A 12,500-nucleotide genomic window follows, 5' to 3' on the forward strand; every position below is an offset into this window, starting at 1 on the left:
TGTTTTAAAAGCCTTTCATCTCACATGTGCGGTGGCCGTGAAGTGGCATGCATAATTTAAATTTCAGACAAACCAAATTACAGAGCTAATGACCAATTTACATTTCAGAAAACAAAATTACAAACGTGAACGAATATGGCTATTCAGTTAAAATATGTCCACGCGTTTCAACATAGTAGCCATTGCCAGGGCATATTAAAATGGTGTCAGGGGGTATTTAAATCATTGATTGAGGTTTAGAGGTATTTATATGCTTTTGTATGAGCCACATGGCTCTAGGTGGGTGGGAAGGAGTCGTTTACATATACTTATTCTTTTAGCAGACCCATTTACCCAAAGAGACTTACAGAAGAGTATAGCATTCAAGCTGCAGTGCAGAGGAGACCTTAGCTAAGAATTATTACTGCATTTGTCAATGCTGTTACTGGAGGATAAGAGTCGTATACTGCCATTTTAAGTACACTAGTCAAAGTGTAGTAGGAGGAGAAAGGAAGTAGAGAAGGGAAGAGAGGGAAGTGCATGGGAAGTGTGTGTTAGGTGTGTTAGGTTTTTAGAAGTGTTAGGAGAGGAGGTATGCTTGGAAGAGTTGGGTCTTCAAGAGCTTTTTGAGGGATGGTGAGCAGGGGTCTGTAGTATCATGATCATGAGATGTCATAGCTTTGATGGGGACTGTAAGTATGTTCTGCACTGATGTTGTGGACAAATAGCTGTGAATTGTTTTGGAGCAAGGGAGGTGTTGATAGACTGCTATGTCACAGTATTGTGGGTGAGTTTATGGGGATTTGTGTAGTGGGTCTGTTTCATGATTATGAGATTGTATCGTTTTGATGTTTAGATTTGATGTTTTGCACTGAATCTGTGGATCATGCATATGGCTATTTTGAGTGCAGGCTGTGTTATTGGCAGGGACACAGCAGGGCATCGTGGGTAATTGGCACAGTCAGAGCAAGGCATCATGGGTAATTGGCACCCCGGTATCAGAGCATTGTGGGATATGTTTTGTGTTGGAGTGATAAACGAAGAGAGGTGAGAGAGACCTGGAGCGGCATGTCACTCTGACACGGGACATTCCACACTGACCTCACAATCGTTCGTTCTCTTGCCTCTCTCGTTCATCCGTGTATTTCTTTCTCTCTCTCTCTCTTTCTCACTCTCTCTTACCAGCTTGTACACTTCAGTGAAGTTGCAAGGTCATGTCTGGCTGACATCTCATGCGTTGTTTTTAATCCTTCTCATAATGTGTCTGTGTATTGCATTCTGTTTTCATCAGATGTTTAGTACTTGGGTGACGATGCAGCATAACAGTTCTGCATTAATGTTAATACCAATAATTTTGAAAAGCTTGTTGTGTCTTCCATGGCTTAAGCCTGAGAGAGCAAATTGAATCTGAGGTGACAACCATTTACTTGACTCTAGACATTTCCACCCACACAACTCATGTGCTGCAGCATAATAATTCTGCATTAATGTTAAACAGAAATTATAGTTGCTCTCAATAGAGCATTCAGTGATATCTGTTGTAATAAAACGTAGCGTTGCAGTAAAGGTATGTGTGTGTGACATAGAACATGTGGTTTATTTTGTGTGTGTGTGTGTGTGTGTGTGTGTGCGTGTGTGTGTGTGTGTGTGTGAACGCATGTGCTGCAGACCTCTTCTGGGGTCTACTTCATGGAGTCCACGGAGCTTCTGGAGAACACTCCTGTGTTGGCAGTTCTGCTGTTCCTCGCCCTGGTTCTGCAACGAACGTTCTTGCAGGCATCCTACTACGTTACCATAGAAACTGGTATCAATCTCAGAGGAGCTTTGCTGGTAAGAACAATGACATTCACAAGCAGGAAATCCCCTAGCTGATTAGCTGATTGCCACATTTCACACACACACACACACACACACACACACACACACACACACACACACACACACACACACACACACACTGTACACACTTTCATCAAAAAAGGGTTCAGGAAACAAGTCTGTAACATACTAGATACAACCACTGAGACTTTGGTAAGAACATAATCCTATAATGATAACACACAGAGTAAGATGACCATGAGCTGTTTAGGATGTTTAAGGGAGTATATCGCAACCTAATGGACCTTTAAGGAGACTCCTCCTTGGACTGTGTTATGATTCAAGCATTTTAATTTGTCAAATACAGATACTATAAGCTATTAAGGATGTTCTGCACTTAGTAACTTGCCAGTGCATCTGTTTTCCACTCGTAGAGAATTTTAAGTGGTGCTGAGTGAAGTTCTCACTTTGAAGTGATGACACTGTCCAACTGTCTTAAACTGCATGCTGGCATCCAGACTGCAAAGCAGTGATGTACGCTTGTAGCCGAACAGTTAAGACTAAATATTAGGCATGGTTAGATAACCACAGTCTGAACACGGTGACTAAGGGTGCGTTCGTAAATGGCCACTCCGACGCTCCGAGCACTCTTAACCATTCGTAAATTCGGAATTATCGTGTATTTAATCAGAGCTTCACACTCTCGGAGCGTCCAGAGTGTGTCAGATTGAATTTAGGAACGCACCCTAGATGTACTTAGAAAGGCTCTGGCCACCCAACTCAGTCGGGCCAAAGTGTTATGCAGCATTGCTAGTTGCTCATGCAGTCCACTAGCAGTGTTTTGATGAGCTGCAGCTTGTTCTAGGGTGACTGCCAGTGAGTATGCTTCAGTATGTAATGTTTTACGCTGATAGATGTCACAGGAATGTGGCTCAAGACATTTCACACTACAGTACATGCATGCTATGTTTTTTTGGAATTTGATGATACAAGTGTACATTGTGTGTGTGTGTGTGTGTGTGTGTGTGTGTGTGTGTGTGTGTCTCAGGCCATGATCTACAACAAGATCCTGCGCCTCTCCACCTCCAACATGTCCATGGGCGAGATGACCCTCGGCCAGATCAACAACCTGGTTGCTATAGAAACCAACCAGCTGATGTGGTTCCTCTTCCTGTGCCCTAACCTCTGGGCCATGCCTGTCCAGGTGAGAAACTCAGTGGGTGAATCCCGATCTCATCCCTAAGGTCTGAACCCTGAACCCTCAAAGACTTAACTGACATCCTTTTTTATAAATGATCAAGTTTTTGAAGGCTGTAAGGGGTCAAAATGCTATTAACAGGAATGGAACAACACCTGTGAACTATCCTTAAATGGACAACAACGAAAACACGTTGCAAACACGTTTACGTTTACGTTTTATGGAAGTTGTTGTTCACTGATGTCTTTTTCAAGCTTCCAGCCTCCCTTTGGGTGACCCCGTGCTACACGTCACAACGCTATGAATTGTTGGTAATTTTGGAATTACGGAAAGGACACAGAAAGGGTGTGAGTGAGCCCTCGCTCACACATTTCACTGCAGTTAACAGTTTCGCAGTGCGACTGCCCTAAGCCCTCACAAAGTTTGTGGCAACGCGCTTCAAAGTCTGTTACTCTGTGAGGGGAGAGATTGGGATTCAGCCTATCTCTCCCCTCACAGACTCACAGACTTCCATGTGGCCACTAAATTCGTGAGGGTTGAGGACTGTCCCACTGTGAAATTGTGAAGTGCATGAGGGCTCAACGCCTTCTGCATCATAGTGTACCTACGTGTTAATGTAACTTCGTGTCGAGGTGATGCAGACCGCAAGGACTGTGATTGGTCAAGGAAAGGCCAAACAAATAACAATAATTTTACCGTTTCGGTGGTGAAAGACGCAGACACAGGAGACGCAGAACTATAAAAGGTTCGCGCCAGCATCGAGGCAGCGCCGTTGTCACTGCCTGGAGTCGAGACAGAAGCCTAAAACAGCCTTGAGGGATTCACAGTGTTGACCAATGTTGAGTCACTACGACCAATGGTTTTGGGTTTAGTTGCTTACAGACATCTCAACGCTGGAACAAAACAATTAGTCTCTGAGTCAACCACTTGACTGTGGCTTTTGGGTTTAGTTGCTTACAGACATCTCAACACTGGAACAAAACAATTAGTATCTGAGTCAACCACTTGTGTGTAATTGTGATCAGACACGAAATGTCATTCTGAATAAAGTTATTTTGACTGCATATCGGATTTGAGATTCATCTCATCACTGTGGACCTCCCCTGATGAACAAAGTAGCCTAGTGTTGATTCTGATTCAAAAACCTGTGTGTGTGTGTGTGTGTGTGTGTGTGTGTGTGTGTGTGTGTGTGTGTGTGTGTGTGTGTGTGTGTGTGTGTGTGTGTGTGTGTGTGTGTGTGCGTATGTGTGTGTGTGTGTGTGCATGTGTGTGTGTGCATGTGTGTGTGCATGTGTGTGTGTGTGTGTGTAGATCATCATGGGGGTGATCCTGCTCTACTACCTGCTGAGGGAGAGCGCTCTCATTGGGGCGGCTGTCATTGTCCTCCTGGCACCCATCCAGTACCTCATCGCCACCAAGCTGGCTGACACCCAGAAGAGCACACTGGTGAGATGACATACACACACACACAGACACACACACACACACATACACACACACACACGCACACACACACACACACACACACACACACACACACACACACACACACACACACACACACACACACACACACACACACATGCACACACATACACATACTGTACTGTAGGTGCACACACACATGGACACAAACACACATGCATGCACATATAGGGGCACACACACACACACACACACACCCTCTGTGTGTGTGTGTGTGTGTGTGTGTGTGTGTATGTGTGTGTGTGTGTGTGTGTGTGTGTGTGTGGTTTTAATGCACACCATCTTGGTGAGCTGATGAGCCAAACACACATCCTCAACCGTAAATTCAGGTTTGGACATCTACCGCCACATCTGTGAGGTAAACACATCCTTCTCCTCCTCCTCCTTCCCCTCCTCCTCCTCCTCCTCCTCCTCGTCCGTTAGATGGTTATTTACATACCTGCCTTCCCTTTATGTGGCGCTGTGTTTATTTGGTCCTGGTAATGCCCTCAGCAGTTTAGGCTCGCTTGAGATACCACCCTGATAAATAGGCTGATAAACTAAGGTAATGCAAACAAATGAGGTGCAGGGAGCGGTGTTAGGAGTAAGCATGCCAACGGAGAGGAACACCATTAAGATCCTCTTCCTGTTAGGAGACAGAAGTCAATATGTAGCAGAATCAATGGCAACAGTGGCACCAAAAGGGCATGTACTAAACAATTTATGAGATGAATGTGTGCGTTTATCAGCCATAGAATTACATTAAAACCTTTGCTATATGGGTAAAACATTTGCTATATGGGTAATGCTAATACATATAAGATTTTGATCTTATAAAAGATTTATATAACCTGATATTACAGGATTTTGAGGCTGAGGGGATACGCAACATGCTGCTGCATGGGGCATAATGAGCACTCCTGCTGAGGTATTTTGGAAGTGCTGTGAGTTATTTCAGTAATAACGTAATTTCTGCTAACCACATTTCGATGTCTGCTGCCCCTGTTGCTTTCTGGTTTTCCGTTTGTCTCAACACAATTTCTCTTTTGTGCCTTTATCTCCCCCTATCCAATGGCAACAAAAAGGTAATGTAATTTATGACCTGAGGTATTTTGGAGGCTCTGCGGGTCTTTCCTGTAATGTCATTTCTGCTAACCACATTTCAGTTACTTTATTTGAGGACCTGCTATGCCCCTCCTAGGCTCCTGCTGTGGCTGCTACCCCCTGTTGCTTTTGTTGTTCGTTTGCCTCTTCAAATCGCTCATCCAATGGCAACAGAAAGGTCATGTGTTAAACGATAATGAGTATTTCGAAAGCACTGTGAGTCATTTCTGTAATAATGTCATTTCTGCTAACCACATTTCGATGCCTGCTACCCCTGTTGCGGTCTGTTTTTCATTTGTCTCATCACAATGTCCTTGCTCTTTTGTGGCTTTATCTCTCTCATCCAATTTCTCTAATTCACCCTGTTCTTTCTCCCCATTCTGTTCATCTCTCTCTTTCTATTTTTCTCTTTCTCTCCTCTCCCCTCTAGAGATAGATATATAGATATATAGATATATATATAGATAGATAGATAGATAGACTTTATGTATCCCGTGGGAAATGTAGGCATCCAGTAGCTTATGACACACTCATACAGATATACAGAAGAAGAAAACACCAGGGTTCCCATGGGTCATGGAATTTCTGGAATATCATGGAATTTTGGAAAGTCTGGGAATTTTATCATTGTTGGGGAAAAGTCATGGAAATTTTGTTGTAGCAGGTTAAAATCTACTTGCCAAAATACATTAATACAAATATATTTCCACGCAGGATTGGTTATATCTGGTTATTAGCTTTACTGCTTGCTTGAGTAGTTGTGGTTAGCCCAACTTTGTTTATTCAATGCCCATTCATCTCCTGCGCAAAAAAGTAAAAGATTCTTGAACGCTATGCGGCTGCTCTGAAATCTTTGGTCAGCATATTGTACTATTATATTGTAGGTCATGGAATTAATTTTTTTTTTGTCAGGGAAAAAAGTCATGGAATTTTACATTTGACTTAGATTGGGAACCCTGAAACACTCCTCCAGCCTCCGACATGAGTGCGCTGACACTTGTCACCCGCATCAGCACCACAATTTTGAGCTGACAAACATTTGATAAACAATGCATTTTATTGAGTGGTGCCTCCAAAAATAGAACTGAATCATAATCGACACGGCAGCGGCCGCAATGTAATCGAACGATGAAATTGGAGTGCCTGTGTGCGGAGGCCTTAAGGATGGGTTGTCTCTCCCCTCGTAGGATTACTCCACGGAGCGTCTGAAGAAGACCACTGAGATCCTGAAGGGCATCAAGCTGCTGAAGCTCTACGCCTGGGAGAACATCTTCTGTGACAGCGTGGAGGACTCGCGGGGCAAAGAGCTCACCAGCCTGCGCACCTTCGCCTTCTACACCTCCATGTCCAGTGAGACTTCTTACTCATCTCTCTCTCTCTCTCTCTCTCTTGCTTCCACTCTTTCACTCTCTAAGTCTGTCTATCTCTGTCTTTGCTCCCCTCTTTGTGTCTTTTTTTTAGTCTCTATCTCTCTCTCTCTCTTGCTTCCACTCTTTCAGGATAGATAGAGAGGGACACCCTTACTCTAGTAGCGCTTGGTAGGTCGTTAGGAGTAACATAACCTCTCATGAGAGCAGACCAAGCAATCACTTCGTAGGCAAGCGTTAACGACTAGTGGAGCTCATTGAACAGCGGGGTAAGGTGTGTCCCTTTAGGTTGTGGGTCACCACATTCTGGACCATCTTCAGCGGCTTCACCGCACAAGCCAAGAGGCACGTTAGGAGGGCGTTACAGTAGTCAAGATGTGACATAACTAGAGCAGGGCTCCTTGTGAATTATGGGATGCCTCTTGAGCGTCAGAGCACTGGTCTTTGTCTCAAGGCCACATATTCAAAGGCCTCTGATCAGCATCAAGATTTACTGATTTCTTTGTCTTTTTCCCTTTTTCTCTTCACAGTCTTTATGAATGCTGCCATTCCCATAGCTGCCGTGTTAGCGGTAAGAGGAAGTTCACTCCATTTAACTCTATTAGAGATACATTCGCCATTACTGAAAGATTGAGTTATCTTTTATCTGATTCACTTATTGCATGCACTGAAGAGGGTTGGACATGGTGTGTGTGCGTGGTTATTTGTATATGTGTATATGTGTGTGTGTGTGTGTGTGTGTGTGTGTGTGTGTTTCTCTGCAGACGTTCGTGACCCATGCCTACCTGAACGAGGAGAGACTGAGCCCCTCCAAAGCCTTCGCCTCACTGGCTCTCTTCCACATCCTGGTCACGCCCCTCTTCCTGCTCTCCACTGTCGTTCGCTTCGCTGTCAAGGCTCTGGTCAGGTGAGCCCCTTCTCCAACGTCCCCCACACACGCAGTTACCATGGCAACACACCATTGTTCTCCTGCATTCTGCTGTTCTTTACCCCATCCCCCCATTCTATGTTTGTGTTTATATTTATAGTTCTAGGCAGGCGCTTTTGTCCAAAGCGACTCACAAAGACATCAATAAACATTACATTAACGTTAAAGTTTAAATAACAGTTTAATGTAGTCACTCTTGTTTAAGATCCCAAAACTATCGCTAGAGCATTAGGCAAATCATTGGGACTATGGGTGGAAATTAGCAATATTTGCTATAACCTGGCACTATACATCTCTCCCTGTTTTGTACAATTAATGTTCTTTTGTGCACTGTCCCTGATTAAATAAATAAATGACAATTACAAAACAATTCCACCAATGGGGGGAATTACTGAAAAGTGGGCGTGGGGGTGCAGTGGCCAAAAGGGGAAGGACCACTTAACCAATAAAAAAGAAACGCATGGACCACCTAGCTAAAAAAAAAAAAGACCTACTTCAACAGTATATTAGCCTACACAATAGACCTACTCCCTGAACCACCTTGCTTATTATCTTTACACTTTGCTTATTGTGTCAGAGGATTCATATGATTTAAACTGGCATATCTTACATAGACAACTCATCTATATTATATTTTACCACGTCTGCTCGCAGACCACTTAGAATAGCTTGCGGACCACCAGTGGTCCCCGGACAATACTTTGAGAAACACTGCTATATTGTATAGAATATATCAACATGACTGTGACTGAGCTACATGCTCAGAGAAATTTAGCCGGTCATTACTTGTGACAGCCAAGTTGTATGCTGTGGTCAGTGGCCAAAAGGGGTCTGTGAAGATTAGCCAAGATGGATGCTGATTTGTTAGGGAATCGCTGTATTAGCTGGGAATACCAGAAGCTCAATTTTGGAGAGTTGAGCTGAAGGTTTTGACCCTTTCATTAAGACTAATGATTGTGATAACTCCCACCACAGATGCGCACACACACACATACACACACACAAGTCCATCTTTAGTCTGGGTATATTCATTTGGGTTGCCCATGTGGGACACATGCAGTACCCATAAAGTACACATGCTTCCTGCTTACCATTGCTGTCCCTGCAGACTTCTTACAGTCAAAGTCATTAGATACATGGGAGATATGTGTAACAAGAGAGTGGGAGTGTGTGAGTTATGAATGTCTGTGAGTGTGTGTGTGTGTGTGTGTGTGTGTGTGTGTGTGTGTGTGTGTGCGTGTGTGTATGCGTGTGTGTGTGTGTGTGTGTGTGTGTGCGTGTATGTGTGTGTGTGTGTGTGTGTGTGTGTGTGTGTGTGTGCGCGTTCTAACTGCCCTGTGCATTCCCACAGTGTGCAGAAGCTGGGTGAGTTCCTCCAGAGCGATGAGATTGGCGATGACAGCTGGAGGAACGGAGATATGTCAGTCTCTCTGGAGTCATGCAAGAAGCCCACAGGAGTGGTGAGTTCACACACTCTCTCTCTCTCTCACACACACACACACACACACACACACACACACACACATGCTCTGAAGTACTGCTTGTGAGTAAACACACCTAGAGACACACTGAACTGCATGTTAGGGTCCAGACTCTCTTTAGCTGACCTAACTGGGGTGTGTCTGGGATCACATGTGTCCTTTACATACACACACACACACACACACGTTACCATGGCAACAGATCATTATTCCCCTTCATTTACACAAGGTCACCTTGTGTCCCTCAAGGCCCTTTTTACTTTTAAGGGATTTCCCCCCCTGTAGTTATTACACTTTTATTGTGGCACCACTGTCCCTTTAGACTGGCTGAAGCGGAACAGGGTCGACGTGGCCTCCCAAATAAGTCAGCGTCGAGGCTAGTGATTAGTGCAAAATTGTTTTGCTGTTTTGCTTGTGCTTTGGCAACACTGTACCTACAATCATGCTAATAAAGCAACCTTGAATTGAATTGAGAGAGAGAGAAAGATAGAAAGAAAGAAAGAAAAAGAAAGGAAGGAAGGAAGGAAGGAAGGAAGGAAGGAAGAGATTAGTGATAAAGGAGACACTGTGTCAGTGTAAATAAGTCAAGGCGTACTGGCGGAATCTGGACAGGACGTTTTGATGACGTCACGTGATTTCAGTCGTGAGTGAGGACATCACACAACAAGCATGTTCAAGCTTGTACAGGCTCACTGCCATCGACCCTGCCCCTAGGTCTTTGCTATTCCAATATGACAGAGTCTGGGTGGGCTACCATGTCAAAAGGGACAAAACAAGATCAGAAGATCTGGCATTCGTGACTGTATGGACCTTCAGTCCGGTCTGCCACTTGTGAAAAAGTTCAGAATTACAGTAATCAGAATTCTGTTTCAAATCTCAAAAGAATATGTGTTCAGTGTAAATCTGGTATTTATCATGTCAAAATGATTGCTGAACTTATATTTGTGATTTTTTTTGTGGTTTCTTTTTGTAAAACTCAACCGATTATAGCATGATAAATATGAACGATCAAAATGTTAAGTTTTGTCATTCGTAGCCACTTGTCCTAAGTGGCATCACACCAAATTACATGGTCCTGCTTCTAAGCAGCTAAAGCAGTCAGGAAGCTATAAGCACTACACTCTGGGGACATGAACATGGGGGCTCACAAACTTGCCCCCAGAATGTAAATCAGGTTTCTAGGCCAAGGATACTTGCGTATACATGGAATTTGGTGTCAGCATTTATCCCATCCGTGAATTAGTGAACACACAGTGAAGTGAAGCACACACTAACCCGGAGCAGTGAGGGGTTAGGTGCCGCTTCGCCACCTGTATGTTTCCTACTGGTCGGGGATCGAACCGGCAACCCTTCGGTTCCAAGCCCGAAGCTCTAACCAGTAGGCCACGGCTGCCCCCAAGCGCTGTGTAGCACTGTAGCTGCCTGTCTGCCGGCTGCAACAACTCGAGCTGGTGTGAATACACCTTGCTAATATTGGTGTTCAGATATTAGGCCTGGTGCACTTACTTTGACTGAAGTCCCCTTTCTTCTCTGAGAGATTTATTGCCCAGTTTGTTTGTTAGCTCATGTAATTTAATCACAGTAATGTTGGAGCAACAATAAAGTTTTCCAGGGTCAAAATTCATATTTTGATTAACCGCAGTAGCTAATCTAACCTCTTGTCTCACTAGGGAAGGAATGTTTGAATGTATTTTAAGCCAGCATTATCAAAAGTGAAATATGGTCTGACTACCTTTGCCAAAAGTACAATCAGACATTTTGAAACAACATATGCCCGCAATATGACCTGGTCCTTGAAGAGTATTTCAAATCTGCCTTTTTAGGATCAGTTTACAGGCATTTAAACTCACTTATAATATTGTACGTTTGTTTGTTTGTTGGTTGGTTGTTTGTGTGTGTGTGTGTGTGTGTGTGTGTTTATGTGTGAGCACATGCATTTGTGTTTGTGAGTGTCTTTGTGTGTGTGTGTGTTCATGTGTGTGTTTGCTTGTGTTTGAGTGTGTGTGAGAGAGAGAGAGAGTGGGTGTGGGTTTGCATGTCTGTGTGTCTGTGTGTTTGTGTGTGTGTTTGAAGGGGTTGGGGTTGTACATAGCTGAGATGTGAAAGGGATTCTCCCAGGAGGGTTAGGCTGGGTTCAGCTGTTCCCTCTCCGAGAACTGACAGGTTTATTTCTGTTGGGGATACAAAGATGGTGGATTAGAAATGTCTGGATTCACTGTGCGTGTGTGTGTGTGTGTGTGTGTGTGTGTGTGTGATCGTGCATTTGTGTGTGTGATCGTGCATTTGTGTGTGTGTGTGTGTGTGTGTGTGTGTGTGTGTGTTAGTCTGAGGACTAGGACTGGTTGCTCAATATCTCCTTCAGCTCCATGTTGCCTGCACCCTCTCCCACTGGTGCAGCATCTTATGTCTCCACGCACAGCTGTAGCTTCTCTCGTTTTACAGCTTATCCCAACTGCATGCGAGCATCCGACTGGTGTAGCATTGAGTGCTCTCTGTCCACACCGATTCCATTAAACATGAGGTTCTTTTGCATTATATTCTCGTTCAAAATAACAGAACATCTGGCACCAGCCGTGGCGCAATTGGCTGGGGCACCTGCACCGTACAGCGGCGACACCGGTTCGATTCCCGCCCCGTGGTCCTTTCTGGATCCCACCCCAACTCTCTCTCCCACTCGCGTTCTGTCATTCTCAGCTGTCCTATCACATTAAAGGCATAAAAAGCCCCAAAAATATTTTAAAAAAATAGCAGAACAACATGAGCAACAGAGAGAGAATAGAAATGGGCGTCCGACAAAATGTTGCATTGCATCACACTGTCGTGTGCAGTTAGGACATTCTAATAAAAAACAATTTAACCAATCTGGTTTTGTCGCTAACACTTGCTCGCATCACATGCGGTTGGGACATGGTAACCCTGTAGAAGTAGTAGTTTTAGTTAGTTAGTTAGATAGTTAAGTAGTGTTAAACACATTCGTCTGGATGAAGTGTGAGCAACGATCCTCCAGAACTTTCTGCTTTGCTGGGGTCCTCCAGCAGTCCCTTCAGGACTTTGCAAACTTGTATTGTTAAGAATTCTTGCAGGAAATTAAAGAGATAAAAACTGAAAAAATCAATTCCGTTTTAACTGCATTGTTTGATAATTTGGGACGCTGGTAGTAT

The 12,500-nt window shown here is 44.1% G+C and overlaps 1 protein-coding gene across 1 annotated transcript in view; it reads left to right on the top strand.

Annotated features, from left to right (window-relative positions):
* LOC143136457 (ATP-binding cassette sub-family C member 9-like) overlaps window positions 1-12,500 on the top strand; it is a 59,413-nt gene that overhangs the window by 10,071 nt on the left and 36,842 nt on the right. The window contains exons 8-14 of the mRNA XM_076297179.1: window positions 1,648-1,809; window positions 2,846-3,001; window positions 4,307-4,441; window positions 6,751-6,913; window positions 7,461-7,501; window positions 7,695-7,837; window positions 9,210-9,318. Of these exons, the coding sequence (XP_076153294.1) occupies window positions 1,648-1,809; window positions 2,846-3,001; window positions 4,307-4,441; window positions 6,751-6,913; window positions 7,461-7,501; window positions 7,695-7,837; window positions 9,210-9,318 (909 nt within the window). The remainder of the gene's footprint in view (window positions 1-1,647; window positions 1,810-2,845; window positions 3,002-4,306; window positions 4,442-6,750; window positions 6,914-7,460; window positions 7,502-7,694; window positions 7,838-9,209; window positions 9,319-12,500) is intronic.

Source organism: Alosa pseudoharengus, unplaced genomic scaffold (genome assembly GCF_046254945.1).
Source record: "Alosa pseudoharengus isolate Yale_2024_CS ecotype anadromous, Long Island Sound unplaced genomic scaffold, YU_APseudo_1.1 YU_APseudo_1.1_scf_20, whole genome shotgun sequence".
NCBI classification, from domain to species: Eukaryota; Metazoa; Chordata; class Actinopteri; order Clupeiformes; family Clupeidae; genus Alosa; species Alosa pseudoharengus.